Source organism: Pelmatolapia mariae, linkage group LG9, assembly GCF_036321145.2.
Source record: "Pelmatolapia mariae isolate MD_Pm_ZW linkage group LG9, Pm_UMD_F_2, whole genome shotgun sequence".
Lineage (NCBI taxonomy): Eukaryota > Metazoa > Chordata > Actinopteri > Cichliformes > Cichlidae > Pelmatolapia > Pelmatolapia mariae.
The window spans coordinates 7539434-7566071 of record NC_086235.1 but is presented as its reverse complement, the minus strand read 5'-3'; the positions used below and the strand labels follow the sequence as shown (position 1 = coordinate 7566071).

Sequence of the window (26638 nt, the reverse complement as noted above, 5' to 3'; positions counted from 1 at the left end):
GTCTCCAAAGTCGTTAAAGCGTAAAAATCAGGCTTCAGAAGAGATGCTAACAAAATACAGGAAAAAGCTGAGATTGCAATGCCAAAAGTCTAGGCGTTTGAAGACAAATGTTTGTACCTTAAAGGATGTGACCAAAGAACTCAAGAAAAAGCTCTTGATCTCAAATCAGTGTGCATCTTTGCTTGAGTCAATCAATGAAGTTCCAAAACACATCTTGTGTAAAATCCAAGAGGGGAAAAAGTCAGCTAAATATTCTGAGGAACTGAAACAGTTTGCCACCACACTTCATTTTTACTCCCCAAAAGCATATGAGTATGTGCGAGAGAATTTTAATAAAGCGTTGCCACACAGTCACACCATTCGCACTTGGTACAGTAGTGTCTCAGCTGATCCTGGATTTACTGTAGCATCTTTCAGAGCTCTAACAAGTCACGTGGAGGCAAACCGAGAACAGGGAAAGGAGATGGTGTGTGCTCTAATGATGGATGAAATGTACATCCACAAGATGACTGAGTTTGCAGGGGACCAGTTCCATGGCTATGTAGATATAGGCACTGGTGAAATTGACAACACGCTTGCCACCCAGGCTTTGGTCCTCATGGTTGTGGCTGTCAATGAGTCATGGAAAATTCCCATTGCGTACTTCCTCATCGATGGTATGGATGGATCCGAGAAGGCCAATGTCATTCGGGAAAGCCTTAGCAGGCTTCATGAGGTTGGTGTTAAAGTTGTCTCCCTTACATGTGATGCCCCTACGGGTAACCTCGCCATGATAAGGGAACTTGGCGCAGAGTTAAATATCAACAGCATGAAGCCCTACTTCTTTCATTCAGAGAATCCCACACAAAAAGTGCATGTGATCCTGGATGCATGCCATATGCTAAAGCTTCTTCGTAATGCCTTTGCATCTTCAATGGAATTTGAGACAGAAGATGGGAGGAAGATTAAGTGGAAGTACTTTGAAGCCCTTAATAAACTCCAAGATGAAGAGGGTCTGCGACTAGGTAACAGGCTAAAAATGGCTCATTTATAGTGGAGAAAACAAAAAATGAAAGTCCACCTAGCAGCACAGCTCTTCAGCAGAAGTGTAGCGGATGCAATGGAGTTCTGTGAACAAGGCTTGAAATTGGAGGAGTTTAAAGGTTGTTCTGCAACTGTGGAGTTTGTGCGCACTGTTGATGCCGCTTTTGATGTGCTCAACAGCCGTAATCCTCTTGGAAAAGGTTACAAAGCTCCAATTAAGCCATCAACTAAACTCAGGGCTGAGTCAATCTTGAAGGATGCAGAAACCTTGCTTCGTGGGTTGAAGGTGAAGCACTATGACAAGATGGTGCCACTTCACACAACAAAAAAGAAGACTGCCATATATGGCTTCATTGCTAATGGCATAAGTGCACTTAACATTTATAATGATCTTGTTGAGAGGACCGATGCCCCGTGCAGGTATCTTCTGACCCACAAACTGAGTCAGGACCACTTAGAGCTCTTCTTCGCTGCCATAAGAGCAAGAGGTGGGCACAATGACAATCCTAATGCCAGACAGTTCAGGGGAGCCTACAAACGTTTACTTGTTAGGCACCAAGTCAAAACGGGTACAGGCAATTGTTTACTTCGAGACAACACATACATTCTTGACTCAACATCTGCAGCTGTAAATGTTGCTCGCAGAATGGAAGTGCACTTTGTTGAAGTAAATGACCCTGAAGATAACTCGATTCCTGACCTCCCAGATGTATGCAACCTGTCTGAATACAAAGAGGCAGTGATCAGCTACATCGCAGGATTTGTAGTAAAGAAGATCAAAGACAAAATCACCTGCTTGCCTTGTTCACAGGCCTTGACAACCGAAGATGCTGTGCATAGTTTTATTAAGCAGAAAGACAGAGGTGGTCTCCAACAACCGTCACCAGACATGGTTACTGTGTGTATCACAACAGAAAAATGCATTCAGAGGAAAATCAAAACCAATGGAGGTCAGCTACCCAGTGGACATGTAGTCACAGCAACCATTGTCACCCAGGTTCTGGAAGAATGTGCTGAAAAAAACATTTTCCCTCATCTTCAAAGCCATATGCTTGACACATGTGTTGAAGTGAACCACATTCATATACTTGTGAAAATGGCCTCCACGTGGTATTGCAAAGTCAGATTTAGTCACCTTGCAAGACGAGAAACTGAAATGGCAAAAACGGGCAAGTTGGTTCGCAGACAGATGACCAAACTGAAATGGATCAGTTTGCCGCCTCCAATGGATCTGCTAGAGGGTGTGGGGGGCCACTGCCCCGTCCTCCAGGGCATGAAGCAGGTATGGAGGAGATCAAAACTCCAGACATCCAGAGGCCCCCAGAACACAAGAGACCAAGGAAGACCAACAGAGGGGCAGCCGCGCCACTATCCCAGAAAGAGCTGAGGAGAGTCCCAGATGAGGGGTCACTCAGCAGCCGCGGAGCAGAAGCCAGGGGGGGTTGCAGTGACGTGCCCGTGAGCTCCGCCGGCAGCCAGCTGCGCCTGAGTGACCGAGCCCCGGGCCGAGAGGCCGAGGGCACCCCATCTCCGAAGTGGCCCGAGCGAGCCCCAGGCTCCAGGCCCCGATAAGCAGCCGCCAAGGAGTGAGCCGGTGGGTACCTGGGCGCCCACCCCCGGACACAAAGAACCACCAACGCACCGATGTCTGAGGGCGTCCGCCACCGGCAGGGGAAGTGGTGGGGGGAGATAGGCCTCCAAACCTTGGAGGGCCTGAGATGTCCCCAGAGAGGTGGCGTCTGATACCCAACCTGACATATAGACACAGACATACAGGCGCCCGGCCAGGGCCCCAGCCCAGAGACGGAGCGCCCCCAGAACCTCATGCCCGTCCCGGACCCACCCAGGGGTAGCCAGGCTACCAGGTCAGTAACCCACGTCCATCAGCACAGACCCTCCCCTAGCCCCGCTGCACGCAGCCACGAGGAAACCGTCACCTAAGAGCCAACAGAGCCCCTAATTGGCCATGACCGCTACCCCGGGTTGAGCCCCCCAAGGAAGATGCTCCTGGGGAACCCCCCGACGCCCTAAGCCTGGTTACTTTTTAATGCTAGATTTAACTAAAAATATAGTGTTTTAAGATAAAGGACAAGTTAAGTCTTGTTTTGTGCAGGGCTGATCAAATTACCAACTTAGAAGAATTGTGTAGCAAAATGTGGTAAATGTCATACAATTAACAAGAAAGCAGAGAAAATAAAGACTTATAGTTTGAGGCATAAACGTCTTAACAAACTGATGCTAATTATTCTCTCCTCTGTATGTGATTTTTAGGAGCCGTCTTCAGATTGAGACCTCCGTGGCATTTAATGACATGATGGACCTGCCATTTATTTGAAATGCTGATTTATTTCTGGCACGCAGACTGAGGGGAGCCAGGATCATACCACCAACCTTCCAAGCAGTAGATGACCTGCTCTACCTCTTGAGCTACAGCCACCCCAAATTAACAATATAAGTCATTCTTTAGTAATTAATAAAATAACAATGAAATTCAAAAATACAAAGGCTAAAACACCACATTATGTTTCTTAAAAGAAACATGCAACTGCATGGAACAGTGATACGTTGAGGATAACAGTCACTGTCTCAATATACATATAATTGGCTTCTCTTAAAATTGTTATCCTGCTAATGATAGAACTTACATGCGGCTTTTACTGTTGTTTCACTATGCTAGCATAAAGTGCCATGTATTTAAGTTCCAAACTTGTTAATCGTAGACTGCAGCTTCTCTTTTATTTTATGAAAGCTGTAGATGGAATTTTCTTGCATGTTGTCTTTAACAGCATTCAATAAAACAGTGTAATGAAAAGCAATGGTGTTTCAAAACACCATTCGTGGCTCAAGAGTTGGGAGTTTGTGGCTCAAGAGTTGGGAGTTCGCCTTGTAATCGGAAGATTGCCGGTTCGAGCCCCGGGTTGGACAGTCTCGGTTGTTGTGTCCTTGGGCAAGACACATCACCCGTTGCCTACTGGTGGTGGTCAGAGGGCCCGGTGGCGCCAGTGTCCGGCAGCCTCGCCTCTGTCAGTGCGCCCCAGGGTGGCTGTGGCTACAACGTAGCTTGCCATCACCAGTGTGTGAATGTGTGTGTGAATGGGTGGATGACTGGATATGTAAAGCGCTTTGGGGTCCTTAGGGACTAGTAAAGCGCTATATAAATACAGGCCATTTACCATTTCTAAACAGTCTACAAATTTGCTGAAAGTAAAATGCAATATTAAATCGAAATCATGCATGTCAGAGATGATTTAAAAAAATATTTATTACAAGAACATTCAACAGTAACAAATTTAGAGAGAATGACAGTAAAAGAAAGAAGAAGGGGAATTACTGTGACATCATTGAAACGTGGGATGGCTGCTCTGGAATTTAAAGAACAATTAACAAATTAAAAAACAGCATAAAGAATAAAATTCCTAAAATTCCACAAGGCAATATTATTTAAAAATACATCATTTCCCAAAGGGGTGAAATGAACTCCATCATGCAAAAACTGGTCAGGATTTCTATGCTTTATCTGTGGATGATGTACAATGCAACCACAAACAGACAGAATAAAAGTAGTCATCACACTGTTTACAAAGCGTTCAGCCTTGTCCACCTTCTTTGGATTAACACGCCTCCACTGACATCGCTGGGTGATGGCAGAGAAAATAATTTTCATCTGCGGGAACTGCTGGTGGAGATCGCGCAAGTCCTGCTTGATTGTTGCCACAAGCCTGATGCTTTTGACATTGCCAAGGTCATTTCCAGCATAGTGGATCAGCAGGACATCAGGTATCGCTCTTCCTCGAAGGCATTGGAAGAGAAAAGGGATCAGGTTTTGCCAAACCATCCCACCCTTGCCAAACCAATGGACCTGCGCATCTAGACCTAGGTTGGTCCCGGTGGTCTCTCTCGCTCGAGCTTCCACACGGCGGATGTAGCTGTCCCCAATGATGTAGATCATAGGTTCTGTTGATTGTGAAATTAAACAATTTGTATAAAATGAGTTGCTGATTTTTTTTGAATTTATTTTTGGTAAAAGTAATATTCACTGTTTTTGTAATTAACAAAGCAGCGGTGTCACTTACTCTTTGCTTGGGCAGAAGACGCTGACGTTAAGGTCTCCATTTTTGATTCCTGGTCTAACAGCAGAATAAAATAATTCAATATACGTTTGCAAAAGCAGCGGTGTATTAATTGCCATTTGCTAGCATGGTGAGACACGATGGTCGTAACCATAAAATATACTGTATGCACCACGTTTTAACAGGTATGTTGTTGCTGATTTTTAAAAATTACTTGGGAATTTCTTAGTATGACTTTGTTGTAATTACCTTGTTTTAACGGGTCCTTCTCTTTCGGGAAAATTTGCGTAGCGCAGCTAGCGGGAAAACGGACAGGCTACATAAAAGTTAAGAGGGGGGTGTACCGACGTATGTCTGTGGGCGGGAGTTCCATGCTACGGCTCCACCCGTAGTCACTACTGCGCAGACTCTGGCTCCAAATTTGCAAGATGGCAGCCTCCACAAGCGGGATATTATGGCTTCATTTTTGCACAATGGGAGGAGGCGGTGTCGCGTCGTCCATCTTTTATACAGTCATTGGTGATGACAGACAACATTACAGGTCAGTTTCAAAAACAATAGCACTAATACAGGGTTAAAGTTTATGAAACTGATGAAAGATTTCATTACCTTTTAAAATATTAGTACTAATTAAAATACAAAACCTGAGAAACACAGAGGAAAGGCTGCTGAGCACAGATGCACAGCAGGTGAGGAGGAGCTCGATGGAAATTAGCAAATAATGCTTGAACACAAATTTTGTTTTGCTGGAAAACTGAACAACCCAGCGCATTCAGGAGTTCAAGAACACAGAGCACACAGTCAACACTGAACTCGAGTCTTTACAGTGAGAAAACTCCCACTTTGGAACTAAAAAAACAAAAATGCTTGATTCATTATAATTTCCTTTATTTACTTTTTATTTAAAAAGATAAAGGATATAATGAAGGCTTATCGTATTATTGTATTATATTATTTTACTGTATTATTTTATTTATCAAAATAGATAGAAAAGACCAATGAGACCATCACATAAACTGATGATGATCTTTATGTCATGGTCCACAGTGGGTGGACCTGGGCAGGGCCACCTCCTCCAGCTCCTGCACACCTGGAGCCAATTGCTGGCAATCAAGCCAGAGAGATTTAAGCCAAACGCTGACCTTCATTCACTCCCAGTTTGTCACCCACTCATGTTGGTAACTGGTGCTCATGATTCAAGTTTTCAATGTGATTTACCTTGTTACTAAAACTTTCTTGTGCTGTAGTTTCTGGATTAAACTTGGCTCAAACCCTTGGTTCATGTTCTACCTTCAGATTCAGGATACCAAGCAATAGTGATGGACAGATGAGGCCTCATGAAGCATTTCAGCACATTTCCCAAACTGTATCGATACTGTGTCGACACAGTGTTGCTGTTTTGCTCCATACTGACACCTACTGGCCCTTAAATATCATTGCAGGCAACTGACTTGAGACTCACAACAGACACTGATTCAATGACCTAGTCATACTTGTACACTGTAAGGTATTGTACTTTCAGTGCAATCATTTTATATCTTTTACATTTCAAATATTGTAGACATCTTTAAAATATAGTGTGGAAGAGATTAAGTGAAAATTAAAATAAAAGTATTGTGAATGTAATATTACCCATTTAAATGTAATTGACTCAGAGTTTATTATAAATTTCTATTCAGAAAATTAACTTTATCCAATGTTTTCTATTGCGTTTATTTGACACCATTTCCCCAGCGTTGGAAAACACACGCTCACAGGGCACAGATGAAGCTGGGGTACACAAAAACTGTAAAGCCAGGTGGAAAAAGTTCAGATAAGATGTCTACCTATTCCCTCAGTATGTTAAAGGATCCTCTGATGTTGGAAGGTTTCTCTCCACAAAGTAGCGCTGGACCTCAATGATGGAGTCCACTGTTACATTGTTGGTTTGTCTGCCACAGGTTTTCTGAAATAATAAAAAATGCATGGCTGTTTTAGTTTTTGTCATCTACTCCAAATTAGTACACATGAGCATCAAAATAAATGTACGGATAAGCTGATAATACTGAACTTGCCTGGAACAGGGGACTGCTCTGATGAAGGTCCAGGCTGTGGCTCAGATGTTGTGGGGGCAATTACTGCAGACCTCTCCATTTTCACTCGTTCGAGTTCCTCCGCATGATTTTTGACTATCAATACCTTGATGGTCTGAAGATGAAACTAAATTAAATCAGTATGCAGGACTTAACATCAGCTCCCTGATGAGACATTGTCAATATAAACCTTTCTGGTTGGCAAAACGTATGATGGATCAAGGACCTGAACCAGCTCTTTGAACCCCTGACTCTCCACAATACTAAGGGGTTGGCAGTCCTTTATAATAAATTCAGGACTGCCTGGTCCAGAACAGTCTTCCTACATGCTTGATTTCAAAATAATAAAACACATGCTGCTCAATCTCTATACAGGCCCACCTGTGTTCATTCTTGGTGTGTTTGTCTCCTCATTTTCATGTCTGGTTTCTGTGATACCTAAACATTGAGGAGGTGCTTTTGTTGGTGTAAGAAAGCTCCGCAGAACAGATGCGACATTTAAGTTCCATAAAATAAAATAAATACACTGCAAGTCACATTGCTGTTTTTCCTACGTCGATAGATTGCACTGAAACAAAAACAAACAGTTACCTTATTTGCAGTTAAAAGGTCGAAATGATCGCACACAGCAGAAACATTTCTTTTTCTTTTGGGCTCCATTTTGTTATGGAGAGAGATGTATTTTTATCGTTGCGGGAGTAACTTTATTTTTTGGTGGCGACTCATTCCGTTGGCAGATGCAGATGTGGTACCTTTTAAAGACAGTTTGGCACGTTGGCAATGAGCGATACAGCAGCTGTATCAATCACGTGACTTTTTCTTAAAGCGACACGCGCACCAAAACAGACTTCGCTCTGTCAGCTTGATACATGAGCCGGTGTGTCAGTGTTGTTGGACCCATCACTACCAAGCAATCATTCTGAAAATTACTCTGTGCCTCACCTGCCTGCCCTCCTGCCATCACACTCCTTCTGAGGACCCCGGATCTCAGGTCAACTTTTCAACGCCATTCAGCTCCCCTGGATTCTCGTCACCCCCCTCTCAACGCTCTGTTTTCCCCCACTGCAAGTAAGAATTGCTATACTTACTACTTACCACTTCAGGGCAACCTCCACTATCTCACTAACTCCAACTTTCTGCGCCTGAGTTCATTTCAGTACAGACCACTTGGTCACGTGACACTTATACAAGTAGGCAACTTCAAGTTGTGACAACAAAATCTCTTTCTGACTTTTTTTAGTAATATATTTTTCTTTTCTTTTCTTATTCTTAGTTTTTTGTTCTTTTTTTCAGCTCCAGTCCGTAAAGTCGATCTCCAACAAGTAGAACAAAGGATCACCTGCAACTCAGAGGGGATCTACCCTCAACCTGAGCTCACCTGGTCCACCAGCCCTTCATCCAGCATCACCAACAACAACACAACAGCCCATCAGACTGAGCAGCAGCTTTACAGCATCAGCAGTTCTCTGATACTTCCAAAGAGTGACATGGATCTGAATTACAGCTGTGCAGTCAGCACTCGCAGAAACAGGAAGAGAGCAACCTTCAGGCAACAAGATGAGTTTAACATCTCATTTGGAAAATAAAAGAGTTCCAACTTTTAAAAGCTTCATTTAGGTTTGAAAAGTCGTTGAACTAATTTTGTTCAGTTATTTTTTAATCGTACTTCACTTGTTTTACCTGCAATCAAAGGAAATATTAGTCTCTCCTTCAGAGTTTGGTGAATCACATCTGAGAATAAGTCGTTAGAGAGAGTAGAGAACAGAGAAATTAAGAAGAAAGAAAGTGTACTTTATTGATCCCCGTGGGCAAATTCCTCTCTGCATTTAACCCATTCACTCAGTGAAGCAGTGGGCAGCCATTGGGTGCCTGGGGAGCAGTGTGTAGGAACGGTACCTTGCTCAGGGGTACCTTAGGGTAACTGTTCAGGGGAATCAAACCCCCGACCTTCCGATCATGGGGCCACCACTCTATCTACTGAGCTATCCCTGCCCCGAGTCACATTGTGATCTTTTATACCCTAGAAAGGTGAAACTAAAAATTTTAAATTAGAATCAAATAAAAAATGTTTTTTTGTGTGTGTGTTTGCATCTGTTTTTTCAGGATTAGTGACTGAGAGCCAGTCTGAAACAACAATCCACTGTTCCCCCTCACACACCCCTGTAACAAACCTCATCTGGAGATTCGACCACAGTCAGATCATCCTGACAAAGACTGACAGTCAGTTCACAGTCTCAGAGGAGTGGAAGCAGCATGTAAAGGATGTGTCAGAGTCAGGCAGCCTCACACTGCAGGACTCTGACAGGTAAATTAACATCATTATTTTCCTTTTTGGGGGTGGGGGGAGTAAGCATAGCAAAAGTCTGTTGTCTACAATACACTGCTCTACCACACTGTTTGCCTCTTTTAATAAAATTTTACTGTGATGATGATTGAGTGTCAGATGAATTAAATGACTCTTTTCTTCCCCCCTTTAAAAAAAAAAATATCACGGTCCACACTGACATGTTTATATTCCCTGGTCCACAAACTTACAATGGATTTACTTATGATTTATTTACCCGTTGCTATGGTGAAGTGCTATCAGAGCTCCATTGATGTTTTGCTGTCTCTACTCATGCACGTGCTTAACTCTGGGTGAAAATACACTCAGGTGAACTGACTCTGATCAGCTGTGCTGGAACTTCCACAACAATGGAAAATTAACACAGAGTTCAGGGGCGTAGATTTGGTTTTGGAGTTGGTGGAGACGGATGATTCAACCACCGAACCCTGCTCTGTGTCTTTTGTTTTTCCTTTTTGTCTTTGCTTCTTGATAAAAAAAAAGAGAAACATACTTGCCTACATATGCTATTCTACATGTTTTTAAACCATTTAAAATTACAATTCATAGTTTTATATGTGAATTTTATAATATTAAATTACTATTAAACAAATGACTGACTAAGTATTTTAGACTTTAGCTTACTTCAGCCATATTCCATATAACTCAGGTATCATACAAAAATAAAAATAGTTTCAAATACAGTCATGACAATAAAAGAATATGACTTTAAGGACTTAGCAACATTACTTCATTTATATCGTCTTGATGCATGCTCAATCATCCAGGTAATTAATTTTCCAAAAGCCGATTCTGTTCATCTGGACGTAGCGTTTTGTGGGAGAAACGTTTCGTCACTCATCCAAGTGACTTCTTCAGTCTCAGCTGACTGCAGGTCTCCCCAGTCTTATAAACAGTACATTTGCATAATGACTTAACTTCAGTTATACTACACCAACATCTCTGATACATTAGCACTAAGGGAACACTGAATGACCTGGTGGTTTTTGTCCATAAAACTACTCGTCTAAGATTACCACAAAGTAAAAGATCTCTCAGCACAGGAACATTTTAGGCACTATTGCCCCGATCAAATCAGTGAGCTGGGATTTTTTTTTCTAAACATGGACTACTGGTGTCCCACACAACAACTCAATGTCCACTATGTGAAGGAGCCAAACACATGCCTTCTCCTCTCGTTAATCTATAGCACCAACTCATCAGTCAGTCACCTGTGACCTCGCCTCTTCACCTCTGAGCTACAACATGGCAGAGCTGCCTCTGTCACCTGATAAATAACAGTGAGACATTCCAAATACATGCAGTCACACATGTGCTTCAAATACAGTAATGAACCAACAAGTCAACATCCAATTTCACCTGTGATCATGTGTCACCATTGCTCTCTGAGCTTTGTGTTGGTTCTTCTGTCACCTGACAAATAGGACATACATGACAATAAGAATAAAATGTGCAGCTGCTTCAGTGTTTCTGTCACTTTGTACAGATCTCAGTAATGTTTGTAGGGTGAGTGCATTTTTAAAACAATTTGTGCAAACTGCACTACAAGGTGGAATATTTGCAAAATCATGACTACCTCATGATATTTTGTCTCAAAAATGAACCCTATGAATATGTCAGTGCCATTAGGATGAAATTATTGTGTCACCAACATTTTAAGGTTAGACATATAATTTTAACAGCCTCTGTAAACTAATATCCTGGCTTGCTCGAGGCTGCCGTTTTCTCTGACAGTTTCAATCAAAATTAGAAATGCTGCTCTGAGACTGAGATAATTAATAGTGCTGCCTGCTGTGCAGTTAGTTTCCAAAACACGTTATTCATGGTTACATACAGTTTTAGACTGATGTGGGCCAAAGCCTAGCATAGCCTGTAACGTTATTATGACGGACACATTTCATGAGTTAACTTGGCTTTAAGTGACTTACAGGTTTCTTTGTAAGATACTTTTTATAGCCAGGTTCTTCCTTTTTGCTGTCATCCTCCTCTCCTCCTTGCAGGTCCTCGCAGCGCAGGCTTGACGCTGCTAAAACTAAACAGAGCTTCCTGAAAGGCTCAGCCAATCACATTGGCCATATTTGTCACATGAGAGAACGTAATGTAACTCTTTTTGCACCGCTGGGTGAATGAGACGCTGACAGATCGTTTTTTCTTTCTATAGGGTTTGTTTTTCTTTACTCGAAGACAGAGGCGGAGCCAGACATTTGAAACACCCGGGGCTTAGCCCTAAAAGGTGGTATGCATGTGGGATTTGTTTTGGGGGGGGGGTAGAAATGACTGAAAGATTAATAGGCTCTGTTTTGAGTTTTGTTCAAAAAAGAATGACTTCATATAGGAAAAAATATATATATCACATATGCAGGACACCTTAAACTAGTTTTTTAATTAAGCAGCAAGGCAGAACAAAATCAGGGCTGGATGAAGACACGAGGACTAAACCCCAAATCAACCAGACCCAGAACTGATCCGGAATTAAAACAGGACTACAACAGTTCAAAATCAGGACTACTTAGGGCTTAACCAAAACAGAACCAGAATCAGAACTAGATGATAGTAGCACTAAAAGTCATCATAGACCTGCACTACACTTATTTTTTAATTCTACCAAAGTACACTATTTAGATTCAGAAAAGTTTATATAATTATTTAGCCTCGTTGTGCAAACAAGCCTGCATAACTTAATCCGAAACCTATCAGAAGCTTCTTCAGCTCAGAATGGAATCGTCTGCAGTTTTCTTATTAATTAACAATAAATTTAGTGTATATGTTCTCCTAAATTTGATTAAAGTGATAAAAAATACAGTTCTCTCTTTTTATTCTGACATTTAACTAATTCAAAAGATATTTCAATATTTATTTATCTAAAACAAGTTTAGTCTAAATTGATGTTGTACAGAAAAAACTGTTCTTGTGTTTTGTATGTAAATATCTGGTTTAAACTGTGAATATACTGCTGTGTGTTGAAATTCCTCTTGTTTTTCATAGAAATATACTGAACAACATACAAAGCATAATATATAAAATAACATCTACCAGAGTTTTTTCATTGAAAGAAGCCCCTTATGTCCATTCTTGTATATCAGTACATTACTGAAACAGATTTATTTAGTCGTGGAGGGTAACAACTGAAAATATGACATAAACACACATATAAGCTAAGACTCTCTAAAGAAACAGCATTGTTGTTGTTCGGCTTTTCATTTCGCCATTTGTTGATTCACTTGAAGAGCAAGTAACGTAACATGGGTCAAGTGATCATTTTGATATCAATCTTTCGTGATTCACCATCATATTTACATTATTTGTACAGTACCAATGATTTGCTTTGGTACCTGGCCGAACTTCAGCTCTCCTCTGTCTGCCTCGCTCCGTTTCATCAACAGCGCAGGCAGCAGCTGCCCCGCCTCGCTTAGTGCCTGAGCTCGGATCATACCAATATTAGGGGGGATTTACGCACAGTCGTAAATTCCCACAGTGTGCACTATGTGTTTCGAATATTGTGTGTAGTTTTTTGTTTTATACAGTTTTCAGCCAGGCATCTAACTATGAAAAAATTACACTCCAAAAGACCCCGGGCTTCTGACAGAACAACCCGGGCTTAAGCCCAGTAAGCCACCCCCCCGCCACTGCTCGAAGAGATCAAATTATTGGAGGGGACAATTCAATAATTGCTGGATATTGGTGGGGACATGTCCCTTCCGTCCATGCCAAATCTACGCCCTTGACAGAGTTAATAAACTAATTTTTCATTTTAAAACTCAGAGTTTGTTGAACAGGCTTGTTGGAATAGGGCTAAAAATCAAGAAACCAAAAGAGCAAGATTATTAAGACTTCCAAGGAAAAAAATCAGTTATCTGACTTCTGTTTCATTTCAGGGAATTCATCTTATGTTGGAGCAATCGTAGGAGGGGTCATCACAGTCATTGTAGTTTTAGCCTTATTAGTTCCTGGGTGACTGTGGAATACTCAGGTAAAATGACATTTTACACACAGTATTTATTCCATCTTAATATTGTGTTTGTTGTTTGTATTGATGATTTTTCATGGTTTCCAAAACATTTGTCAGGTTACAAAAAACTGTGGAAAACGTTGAAGTACATGAGTATATCTAACATGTGAAAACACAGAGCAGCTCTCTATGAACAGTGTGAAGCAGGGGTGTCAAACTCATTTTCCATCAGCGTAAAGAAGTTACATATTTAACTGTTTTTCTACATGATGAAGACAAAGCTGCTGTCAGCATGACTCTGAACCAAAGTGGGGAAAAATGTGCAAAATTACAGAAAAAGTTCTCGTAGCTTATTGCACAAACTGAAAATAGAAACTTTTCTTTCATTAATTACTTTGTGTAGTATGAATGGCCATAAGGACGTTTATTATTTGTAGGAAATGCTGTAAAAAATTGAAAGTCTGCTTGTGCTTGTTTGCAGTGAGCAGCAGATCGAACAAGTTAAGAATTATAACTGGCTTCAAACACACATTCAGGCCTGAGAGACTCATTCAGACACTCAGTGAGCCACGACTCTGTGTTACAGGCACACATTTCTGTCACGGTCCTGCATCTGTGACCCTGTGTTTTGTGTTAATTTTGTTCTTCGAATTCTGGTTTTCTGTTCTGTTATATTTATTGTTCCTGGTTTCTGTTCTGTTCCTCACCTCATGTTTCCATGTCTCAGTGTTGAGACTGCGTCTCTGTGTCTGTCTTGTATTTCCTGTTTTACTTTGACAGTCTGTGTCTTGTGTCATGTCTGCAGTTGTGCTCTGCTCCCCACCTCGTCACATCTGTTTAATTAAAGCTGTGTTCCCACCTGTTCTCCATCCTCTCATTGTCCTCTTTGTGTATATTTGTTGTGTGTTTCCTTCCTTCCCTGTCGGATCATCTGTTTGTCATCCCAGTGTTTCACTCTACATTTCCTCCTTAGTGTTTGTCTCGTGCGCCTCGTTCCTGGTTGTCAGGTTTTTGCTATGTTCTCTGTTTCACTTGATCCTTTGTTTAGCTGTTTCCAGTTTAGGTTTTCCTTCAGTTCCCTGTTTGCTTCTTACATTGTAGCGTTGTGTCCAGCCAATAATAAAGGCTCGCTTTCTTTGTTTTTGTTAAATTCACCTCTCCACAGATTCTGCCTCACTGACTGACTATTTCTGCATCTCTCCCATTCAAAAACACTCCATACACAGTTTAATTTATTTAATATTCAATAGCAACCAGTAAATTTAGTCTTTTCAAGGAAGCATTTTTTTTCTTTTTATGGCATAAAAGCCTTATTTTTGTGGACTTTCCACTGCTAAGCAGAACACACATGAACTTTAAGGCCTGGATAAATTTGAACCCTTGTTGTCCACAGTGGAAAATGGCTAAAAAATAAAAAAAAAATTCAGATCCTAAGTTTATAAATGTTGTACTCTGCTTTGCTGCCTCCAATATCACTGAAATGTAACAAGATGCAGCTTATTTTACATTTGCTTGTTTCTTCACTTTTTCCCAACAAGCTTGCATTTAACTTGGGCTCCTCTTCTCTCCGTGTACCTGGCCTGTACCACTGCACTTGCTGTCTTTGGAGCGTCTGCCCCCCCTTCCTCCTTTCTCATAATGACATGATCCCAGTTTGTCTTATATGGCCGCATGGTGTACCTATCAAAATAAAGTCTATGAGCATGGATTCTCAGCAGGGCTGAAGATGCGGCTCTCATTTACGGATGTGCCATTAATAACTGACGTATGAATTTATCTTGCAGGTCGGATGTAGTTGCATCGTGGGCCAGATATGGTCTGTGGGCCATAAGTTTGACATCCCTGGTGTAAAGTAACAACCTGATCTGTACAATGAGTCCAGTTTCTAGGTTTCCTCGATCATCTTGTAGACTTGCTGTTCTTTACTTTGATAACTGAATAAATTATTCCTTTCTGATCATGTGAATTCCTCCCCATCAGTAAACTGATTTAAGGATGTCATAGAAAGTCAACGAGCTGTAGAAGTTGTGCTTCATAATAAATACATGTGTATGTGACTGTTTTAAGAGTCTTTTAACACAAACACTGACTTTCAAGGAATCACTGAAGCCAGTTTTCCTTTAAGGAAAAAAAAGATCCATCTGACGCCACACGAGCCGATCCATCTTGTTGGTATTGCCTGCATCAGTATTTCTTCTCTCTTCATTATCAGCTATTTGAGTTTGCACCGCTGCAGTATTAGATAAAAACCTCAACAAGCAGACGACCCCCTATGAGCGATCACTTTGTGATGGTGGGAAGGAAAAGCAGAGAGAAGAGTTTGCTTCCCAAATACAAACTGGAAGCTGGTTCGACAGGAGAGAGGTCTGATATCTGAAAGCTCTGCTCTCATTCTAGTTTTCAAAACTAATAACCAAAAGTACGACTGCAGTCTGAGAGCGACACGCTCTGTTGGGATCATACGGTACTACAGTATAAGGTCTTTAATAAATGATTATTCAGGACTTTATATTCAATTCTAGATTTAACATGGAGCCAGTGAAGAGAAGCTAACAAGGTAGAAAGATGATTTGTCTGCTGTCAGGACTCTCACTCCAGCATTTTGGATTAACTGGAAGCTTTTTAGGGAACTTTTTAGAACAACGTGATCATAAAGGAATTACAAAAGTCGAGTTGAGTATGTGTGAACAAAACAAGATAAACATGAACAAAATCTCATTTTAACGTGCACTTTTACTAATTCTGTACTATGTAGTTTTACATGAAATATCAACTTCATATTGACATTTTTACATTAATCTTGAATTAGTATTTCATCTGTTATTATTTTTCCATGTAATTCTCAAAGCAGTAATAATATCTTCAGTTTAATGAGTATGGTTTACTTTAGATTTTTTTCATATATATTTTTGACCTTAAACTAAAAACATTTTCTATGACAGCTTTGAACGCTCACGTTGTTCCTGATATTCTCAGATTTTCCTCACTGGTTCTTTCCTGTCAACGAATATTTTGTTTTTCAATATTCCCAAACTGCACTGATAGAAACTTGAAAAGACTTAAACAACAAAACCAAAGAAGACGGAATTGAACCAGCAGCTGAAATAATTTTGTCTCTCGACTCTTCAGAACAGGAACTTTCATAGATGGAAAACCTGCTTTAGATTTGTGTTTTGAAGTCATCTGACTAACACAGACTAATCTGCACTACACAATGCCTTTGAATGGGTGTTTTCATGTCTCAGACTCTTGTTCTCACTCTAGATCTATGACACAGTACAGAACAAAACACAGTTAAAGGGAGGGAGGGAACTTTCTTCTGTTTTACATTGGGATTAAAGTTTCAGCCATTTCAGTTATTTGATATCTAATATGTCACTTTTATCTGAGGTAGAGGTCTCTGGCTGGACACTGACTTTGATGCTCAGCTTTTACGGTACAGTGCAGCTTTTCCTGCATAATATATAAAATACTTCTCAAATCACATCTCATGGTTATATTAAGTATTTTATGTTGTGTTTTGTCAACATAGTGAAAACACACTAATGAAAACAAACAGCTGCTTATGTTGATTATGAGTTTAAAATCCAGCTGTTGCACTAAATGAAAAACACTTAAAATGAGCAGTGTTACAATTTATGAAACTGATGAAAGATTTTATTACTAAAAAAATGCAGGAGTGGTTTTTAACTTAAAGGAGCCATAATAAGTCATGATACATTAATACAATATGCATAAGAGGGCAAACCATGTTTCATACATCATTCTACCAGTAACCTAGTTCATCAGTTTGTAGCTTCACATAACAAAAGTAATTTTTGTTACAGGTTTCTCAATCACGTTTGTTTTTGTGTGAAGATGAACTACACGTACCAGACTTTTCTTATCTGCAAAGGTTGTTATAATTTTTCAGAATACCCAAGACCCTCGAGGTTTTTACATTGGGCTCCAATCATGACAACATCTCCAGGCACAAAACAACTTTTGCTTTTTATCCATTTCTGTCATTCTTGTAGCAATGGTAAATATTCTCAAATCCACAGTTTCCTGAAATGTACTGGATTTGTTTCTAGGAGTAAAAAGTCTTTTTTGTCAAATAGTCCTGGAGGGAGAGCTGGTTTTCACTTCATGACAAGCAATAACTTTGTGATGTTGCATTAAAACATGTCATTGTCATGGTTCTGGTTCATTTTAACCCAGTGTTTTAAGTTTGTTTTGTACTTGGTGTGTATCCCGTATTAAGCCAGCGGTCCCCAACCTGTTTTGCACCACGGACCAGTTTAATGTCAAAAAGTATTTGCCCAGCATTTAAGGTAGTGATGGTAAATTCGACTATTTTTACTGAATCGAGTTTTAATGAGTCACTCACCAAAGTGAATCGGGTTTCTTGAGTCATTTGAGTCACCGAGTCAGTTGACCAAAGAGTGCAAAAATGTATATTTTCACTCAAACTTAATTTGTTTATCTTTTAATGTAAATCCTACTGCTAAGATGAATGATTGCAAAAGAAAACAACTATTTTCTTTAGAGCAAAAAAATTCTAAAGGGAACATTTATTTATTTTATTTTATTAGTATTTTACTTGAATGTGTCAAATATATATTTTCTCATCTAAATGTCCACTGAGCTGTGAGCGAGGGGGCGGTAAAGTGCCTTAACATGGTTGCCAACCAAGAAGAAGAAGCTGTGAGCCAGGAGGGAGGGGTGAGTGAGAGAGTGATTCGTAACAGGAAGGGAGGGGGTGAGTGAGCCAGTGATTCGTTCAACTCGTTTGAGCTGTGAGCCAGGAGGAAGGGGGTTAGTGAGTCCTGAGTGATTAGCTTATGCTATGATTCAGCACAGCAAGGGAGGGGGTGAGTACCTCAAATGTGCTGTTAGCATGCTAGCTGAGCTACTGTGAACCGAGGAGCTATTGTCTTGATGTCACTAAGGCTACGTTCACTAGGGTTGCCAACCGTCCCTTAAAAAACGGAATCGTCCCGTATTTAGAGACAAAAGTACACGTCCCGTATTGAGCTAATAGTAGAGTAGCAAAGTTATAGAGTAGTCTATAACTTTGTCCCGTAATACAGTGAGAATCAAAAGTAGTCTATAACTTTTAATGAAATTAACGCTTTGTTTGAAAACATAATTCCCAGCCCCTCTCCTGCTCTGTGACCAATGAGCTGACAGCACACTTATGACAATTCGAGTATGACAATTCAGATTACCGCTTATCTCACTGGTCGAGGAAAGGTCGCTTACGGAGAAAATACCGGAAGACAACAGATGACCACAACAAGAAGCATGGCCAACAGGGAAACAAACGCACACACTGCGGTGCAAGTCTCGGACGACAGTACATCTAAAGCTGGGCATACACTGTGCGATTTTTTCAGTGTTGTTATTCAGCTCCTGCTCAAACTGCACGATTGACTCGCAGGGGTTAGAAGTTCGTAGGTCACGATGCAGGGTCTCACACTATACCGCCCGATGCTCTGATGCGACCTGAGTGCTCACACTGTGCCTCCATAAAATGAAGGTTATAACAGAAAATCTGTCGCTCGCTCTCCCTCTCTGTCTTTCACTCACACAGACACGCACACCACCACCATCAACTTTGCTAAATTGCTAATGAAAAACATTGATCAGGCAGCTGTGATTGAGCAGCAATGTAAAATCGGGCCGATCACCAAAACGATTGCACGACTCAAAAATCGGCTCAAAATGGGCCAAAAATCGCACAGTGTAAGCCCAGCATTAGACCAGCAATGTTTGTTCCCCTCCGAGAAAGAAAAAAAAGGCTGCAAAAGTACAGGGAGGAATGGGAAAAGGAAAACACCTGGCTGGAAAAAGGTCACCATAACACCTATAAAGAGCACTGCACTGTGTGCCGGCGCACTTTTTCCATAGGCATGCTTCTAATGGTGGGCACATGAAGAACATGAGGGGCGTGAAAGCTCGGGGAACCCTTAACCAATTTTTTGTCCACCAGGCCACGGCAGAAGCAGATATGGTATGTAAACACTGGTTTGTTTTTTTAAACCCTCTGGTTAAGGTTAATATGGGCATGTGCAGTGAATATCAGCTCTATGTGGCCAGAAGTGTGATAATATAATTTATTTTGTGTAATAAACAACTGCAAGGATAGATGATTACAACAAATAGATGACTAATACATAAAAGTAATACATAGATGAATAATGATGATGAATTATGACGCGTAATCATGGGAACAAGCGGGTTTACAAACAGGAGCAGCTGATTAGCATTAGAAAAGCTGAAATAATACCTCAACTGAAACCAATTGTACTAAAAGCACTATATGTGCACTGTTACAAGAATGTTTTTGTTCTACTGTTTTCTATTAATTTATATAATTTTCAGTTAAGCAGGACAGAGTTGTTTTAAAGAAAGATTTACTTATATTCTCAAAAGTTAAGCATGACAGGCTTCTGTTTAAGAAAGAGACCTGTTTTATTGTGTTAATGTTGTCATTTTGAGCTAAAAATAAATGGCTAAATGATCATTTGTTTCCCATGTGTTCATATCACAAAGAATATGCGTCTACTTAAATCAAATTCAAGTCAAATGGTTACAAAATGCACCACACAGGGAGGGGTGAAGACAACTGGGTCGCCCGGCCCCGGCCACAAGGTGTCCCTTATTTATTTTTCAGGGAGTTGGCAACCCTAACGTTCACACTACAGGTCTTAATGCTCAATTCCGATTTTTTGATTAAATCCGATTTTTTTGTCTGCTTTTCACACTACACATAAAATGCAAAAACAGCAAACGCGCTCTTGTGTGAACGCTCAAAGCGCAAAAGAAGATGTCACACACAACTCGCTGTTTAGACCCAGAGCAAACAATATTGTTTGACTGATTGCCCTTAATATAAAGACTTCAGACTTCATGTTTCCCAATTTTTGCTTTAAGTTATTTTGTTATTTACATAATAATGTAGATAACCTAATAATTATCCTTATTGCTGTTTTAGAGGAGCGGTGCTTCAAAGGATAGTTGCAGATTTCTGTCAGAATCTGCAGAAAATACAGTACAAATAAAATGTTCACGTTTCTCTAACGTGGTCTTCCCAACAGTTTCACCGGATGGCCAGGAATCGTTCGCGATGTCTTATCGGGCGCTTCTCCGGCGCTAATAATTGGCGTCTGTCTTGTGTCACTGACGTTATACAAAAAACATTAAAAAATGAGTTTTAATGTTGTTAGCGCTGAAATGCTCTCTGGTCGCTATGGTAACATGTAAATATTTAAAATTTATTCATAACACACGGGAGAAGTCACAGGGGAACAATGTTCCCTCTAATTTTTCACGTGTCTGAGCGAACACACAACCTCCTGAGCGATCCCTTGGACCACTGTGAGCGACAGCAGATGTGTGCACTGTGGTCACGCCAGCATCTAATCCATCCAAGTTACACGGTTTATTGAGATAATCAAATTACAGCATTTACATTTATGGTAGATTAGTTTCAAATAACTGCTTTAGCCCACTTACAATGGAAATGTAAAAAAACATTTTGTTCATGACCTGTGTAGTATGTTAACACTATTGGAAGTAAAAATAACTTAAACTCCAATTTTGAAAACAAAACGTTCTTTCTTTCTTTTTCTTTTTTTTTTAAATAAAGCTCTGACTTGTATTATGAGTGTGAGTCTGTGGTCTGGGAGAGAGTCCTGTAACTCTCTGTCTGCAAAATATAGTATATAATGACTAATGTTGGGCAATTAATTATATAGTTACTTCTTCAAAAAAGTTACTGAGTTTTGCAAACAACAAAGCTTTTTGCAGCTGTTTACCAAAAAAAATGCAGCCAAGGCGTTTTTTTAAATAAACATTTCAAACTATTTACAGAACAATCAGCTGTTCTGCATCAAATTTGATGCCACACAAATTATTTGTGCCACTCCAAAAAATAATTTCTGTCCCTTATGAGATAAAGGAGAACAACAGCCTGATACCTGCAGGCCTGACAACACCTGTAACATTTAGCAGTCGCCTCATTGTTCTGACACACACAACAAAACTACTGACTACACTACACACTAACTACACAAGATTTGCACTAAACGTCACAAATCTCTCACATCTCAAAACACCGCCATCACTCCTAAAACTTCCCCTCTCCCTAAACAACAAATGCCATGTTTTGATTTTTTTTGTTTTGCCATTTTTCGACCAATAGGAAAGGGTGTGGGTGTTTTGGTTTTGTTTTTGCTCACAGGCTTTCGAGCGTCTTCCTCATAAAACGCCGTTTTTACCGTTTCTTCCCACAGTAAATATAAACAACGATATTATTCAGGAAGAAAACCAAACATTGCATATATTTTTATCATAACTCTGGTTTTATGTGGCCTATCAACACAATTTAAAAACTGGTATAAAGTCCACACTTTTTTCCGTCAATTGTTCCGTCTGTCCTGCTCACATCTCCAATGGTTGTACACGTTGTCATTAACGTGGCTTCACTCCACATCAGCCACGCCGCTTTGCTAGCTAAAACACCGGTGTCGGCACATAAGGACGCTGTCATAGCCTGTCAACCACGTTGATTGGCTGCGTATATACGAATGTGAATCGCATTATTGGCTGGACTATGGGATAAGGTGGCATCGTTCTAATCCCATACAGGAGCAGCCAGTCACTTTGTGACTAACACTGCAAAACAGAATTGTTAAAATTTTAATTTTAATTTCAATTCAGGTTAGATTTTTTTTTGTGCGCAACGCAGATTTCTTCTGCGCAGAGACCGTGCCAGCAGTGCGCAATTGCGCACGTGCGCAGCTTAGAGGGAACATTGCAGGGGAACCGAGTTAATGATAAAAACCCTGAAAACCATACATTTCATACTAAAGCCTCAACTCTCGCGACCTGGTACGAAACAAATGACAGACCGCTGGTCTAAGCTCACATCCATCATGGACAACACCTCCCACCTCTGCATGAGACGGTACAAGCACTGAGCATCTCGTTCAGCAGTAGACTTTTACACCCACAGTGTAGGAAGGAGCGTTACTGCAGGTCATTCTTACCAGCAGCTGTCAGACTCTAACCAGGGGTGCACATAACTTTTTAGTGAGCTACTCAGGTGAGTCCCAGGAGACTGTTTTCAGTACACATTGAAAACGCTCTATTGCAGATATGCTACAAGCCACTGTTATCACTTGTAGCCAGTTATATTATAATAGCTGGCAGGTGGTCTTCATGCCTCCATGAAGACCACCTGGTATTATGAAACCCAGTTTTACAAAGGGGATCCCATTTTCTTCACACAGCTTCTTCAGTGTAGCATTTTTTTTTTTGCTTCACTTTTTTGGCAAATAAAACTGCAGCAGCTTGACCACACAGCGATTAAATGTCTCAGTTAGGAACCTTGAGATCAAGTGATTTTAAGCAATTCTCCAGTGTGTTTGCTGTGCACAGAATGTGCACAAGAGAGTCTCCAACTGTAGCAAGTTGCCGGAGTTTTGGCACAACGCCATTGAACATACCCACGTTGATAGCAGCCTCAGTTGTGCACGCAGCGACCAACTTTGTTGTCCAATCATCCAAGCCTGTGTCCTCAAGAAGTCTCACAAGTCCATCCCTACGCGGTGCGGTCAGCACCCAGTTCAATCAGTCCTAGCATTCTTAATTTTTGTCACACATGGATACCTGCGAAGCAGTTAGGTGCATCCCTGTCTATAACACAATTTACCATGTTTATCTTACTCATCACCTGTTTTTCTCAGTGCACTAGAGGAACATGTTCATTCACAGCTGCCTCATCACATTTTTACATCTGAACTCTGTGGAGCCTGATCTCAAGGGTTTTAAGTCTGACCCTGAAACCAGAAGAGGATCTTTCTGTCTCTTCAGATTCACTGTGATGGGAGTGATTTCAGCCCCGAGTGATCACGCTGATATTTGCACAGAGCAGATAATGAAGTGAATGTTTGGGCACATTGGTAACAGTGAAACAGTTTATTAGTAACGTGGGATCGTTTGTGTTCGGAGAATGAACTGAGATTCCTGAAGCTCTTGTCACACTGGTCACATCTGTAGTTTCCTTCCATGTGTGCACGTTCATGATCGTTACGACTACCTGAATGTGAGAAGCTTTTGTCACAGTGTCTGCACTTGTATGGTTTCTCTCCTGTGTGGACTCGTTTGTGTGTTTTAAGCTCACTTGCGGTGGTGAAGGATGACCCACACTGATCACAGAGGTGCTTTTTAACCCCACTGTGAATCAGATCATGTTTTTTTAATCCACCTGATGTGATGAAGCTTCTCCCACATTCTTTGCAGCATTTCAGTTTGTCTCCAGTGTGTCTACGTTGATGTATTTTTAGGGTGTATTGTTCACTGAAAGTTTTTCCACAAAGGTCACAGATAAACTCTTTCCCACAGTGACGACAGGGTTGAGAACTGGATCCATCTGTGTCGCTCTGCTTCTAAACAAAGACACAAAGACAGTGTAAGTCAGTCCTTCAACACTTTTATCCTGAACGTCGCCTGAAATAAAGAGCATCTCTGCAGACGTCCAATTACATTTTACTGTTTCAGTTAACACACTCAGTTTACTGGGCTGCAATAACTACAATACTACCACCATAACACTACAGTAATACTTATTTATTATTACAGTAACATCTGAGTTACACTAAAGTACTACCACACTAATATTTGCAGGGTACCAACACAGTGCTAAACTACTAATGTAACACTGCAGTAATACTCATTTAATACTGCATTAATAACACTGTAATTGTGCAGTTATAACACTCAGCTGACTGGAACACAAGACAAACACTACTACCCCCATGACACTGCAATTATAATATTAAATAAGTATTTTAACACTAATGTCTAAAAGCACTAAAGATATAAATAAGCAGTGTTACTACTACTACAATACTACAATATCATTACGCAATGCTACAACTTTGTTAACCATAAGAGAAGATTACTGAATGATTGGTTTTGAGCTCATTTTCATTTTATTCAGTTTTATTTTATTCCATGTACTCCATGTACTCCTGACAGAGGAATGAGCCGCTGTAAACAAAAGTCCATTTATACAGAAATAATAACAATACCATGATATACCAGGAAACTGCCTGAACATTAAATAACACCATAATATTAATTTTCAGCACTTTTACTTTTTCATGATCGTGTAAACAAAAATCATAACTGACATGAAAATCTGAATAATCACTCAGAGCTGCTTTTCCATGCAGTAGAATTGCGAACATGCTAACACAGTTTAATGAGCAGAGTTGTTCCAAACAGTCAGGCTAAAATAACAAGATAAAAATATAAATACATACCTCACAGTAACTGCACTTGTAGAGTCTCTTTCTGGTGTGTATCTGTTGGTGTCGCCTCAGGTTACGTGGAGATTTAAAAGTCTTCTCACACAGGTCACATTTATAAGGTCTCTCCTCAGTGTGGGTAAACATGTGTTGTTGTAACTGTCCATGTGTTGTAAACTGTTTATCACACTGTTCACAGCAGTACACATCATGTCCGGTGTGAATGCGTAGGTGTCTATTTCGGTGCCCTATCCGGCCGAATGTTTTTCCACAAATGTCACAGCTGTATGCCTTAATTCCAGAGTGGGTAACTAGATGACTCTTTAAGTGGCTACTTTGAGTAAAAGCTCTGCCACACTGATCACAGCTGTACGCTTTAACTCCACTGTGGATGAGTTGGTGTTGTCTTAGGTAACCCTTCGAGGAAAAAGACTTTCCGCACAAGTCACAGCTGAACAGTCTCTCTCCAGTGTGGATGACCTGATGACGTTTTAGTTCAGCCTTCACAGTAAAACCCTTCCCACACTCGTCACAGGTGTATGTTTTATCTCCCTTTCTTCTGTGAGGTTTGTCGGCCTCCTGAGAGCGCTGACTTCTCGCTCCATGTTGGTCCTGCAGTGACAGAGATACAAACAGAGGCAGTGAGTGAAATGCAGTCGTGGAACAAACTGAACCTTCAAACTCCCTCCATTAACACTAGTTTTAAACCTGAAGGTGGAGCGTGGCGCCAAACACCTTAAAGGTCGCTTATCCCCACCTGCTGGTAGTTCTAACACATTACATCCAAGCTGGTGTTAAAAATAATTCATGGCTGTTCAAACACTCTAAAATCATGCCCATCCCTCCTGCTGTACACAAACATGAAGACTAGCATGCTAACACACTCAGAAAAGTAATAAATGTTTATCAGGTCTATACTTTTTTAATATTTCCCGTTGCTGTTTCCTATTACATATTTTTTTATAAGTTTTTTAAATTATTAAATCCAATGTAACAGTTACTAGCTTGGTTGAGTGAAGGAAAACGTCACAGTCTGATTGTAACCTGAGGATTTTTTTACTTTTACTCCCTACATTAAAAAAGAAATATATATCTGTATTTTCTACAACTTACATTTACAAAACAGGCTTTTTAGTTTTGGTTTAAAGGCATTTGCGGGGAGTTATTTCATCACTGCAGGCATCAAACATCAAACCAATTTGAGCCTAAACAGTAACACATGAAAGCTAAGATGAAGATGAAAGAGGAAAAACTGTGTGCCATAGTCAGGGGTTAAAATGGGCTGGTGGGGTTCCCCCCCCCCCCCCCCACCCTTGCACAGCACTGAACAACTGCAGGTGCAAATAATTGTGATTTGGTGCTGTATAAATAACACTGAATTGAATTGAAAATGTAATTAATACTACTACTACTACTAATAATAAAGAATAATACTTGCTTGTGACTTCTCAATGTTTGTAAACACAATTTAAAAATACATACTACATTATAATATACAACACAGTCATATAACAGGTTGGGAGTATGAGAGTTTTAGACGTGACTGATTATTTGGTGAAACTGTGATATTTTCCTCACCTTCTGTGTTGAGCTCATTGTTTCCTCTGTAGTGACTCAGCTGAGTCCAGCTGGCTGAAAATGTTCCTCTGCTGCTCCGTCAGACTCTTCTCCTCCTGCTGATCAGCTGGGACACAAAACAGATCTTTGTTAGGCTCCACACTGCACTGAAGAGTCAAAGTGTCTCATATGTTCATCTGACAACACAAAGTACAAATTTCACTCTGATTGCTTGTAGAAATCTTGTGAGACGTGTTGTGCTGCAAAGTGAGGGAACTCTCTCACTCACTTATACTTCAGGAGGAACTTTGTGACATTGGCTC

At 40.5% G+C, this 26638-nt stretch overlaps 1 protein-coding gene across 1 annotated transcript; it reads right to left on the bottom strand.

Moving 5' to 3' along the window:
* Nucleotides 1–23253: 23253 nt before the first annotated feature.
* Nucleotides 23254–26394, bottom strand: LOC134634894 (zinc finger protein 184-like). Its single transcript, XM_063484330.1, has 3 exons — nt 26337–26394; nt 24774–25370; nt 23254–23894 (listed from the first exon to the last, which is right to left on the bottom strand). Exons 1-3 carry the CDS (start codon nt 26352–26354, stop codon nt 23322–23324), a joined length of 1188 nt encoding a protein of 395 aa, XP_063340400.1. The 5' UTR covers nt 26355–26394; the 3' UTR covers nt 23254–23321.
* Nucleotides 26395–26638: the final 244 nt, after the last annotated feature.

Coding starts and splice junctions, on each gene's coding strand:
- LOC134634894 (XM_063484330.1), bottom strand. Junction 23,895..24,773: donor ACAAGTGCAGTTACTGTGAG/GTATGTATTTAT, acceptor GTCTTTGTTTAG/AAGCAGAGCGACACAGATGG.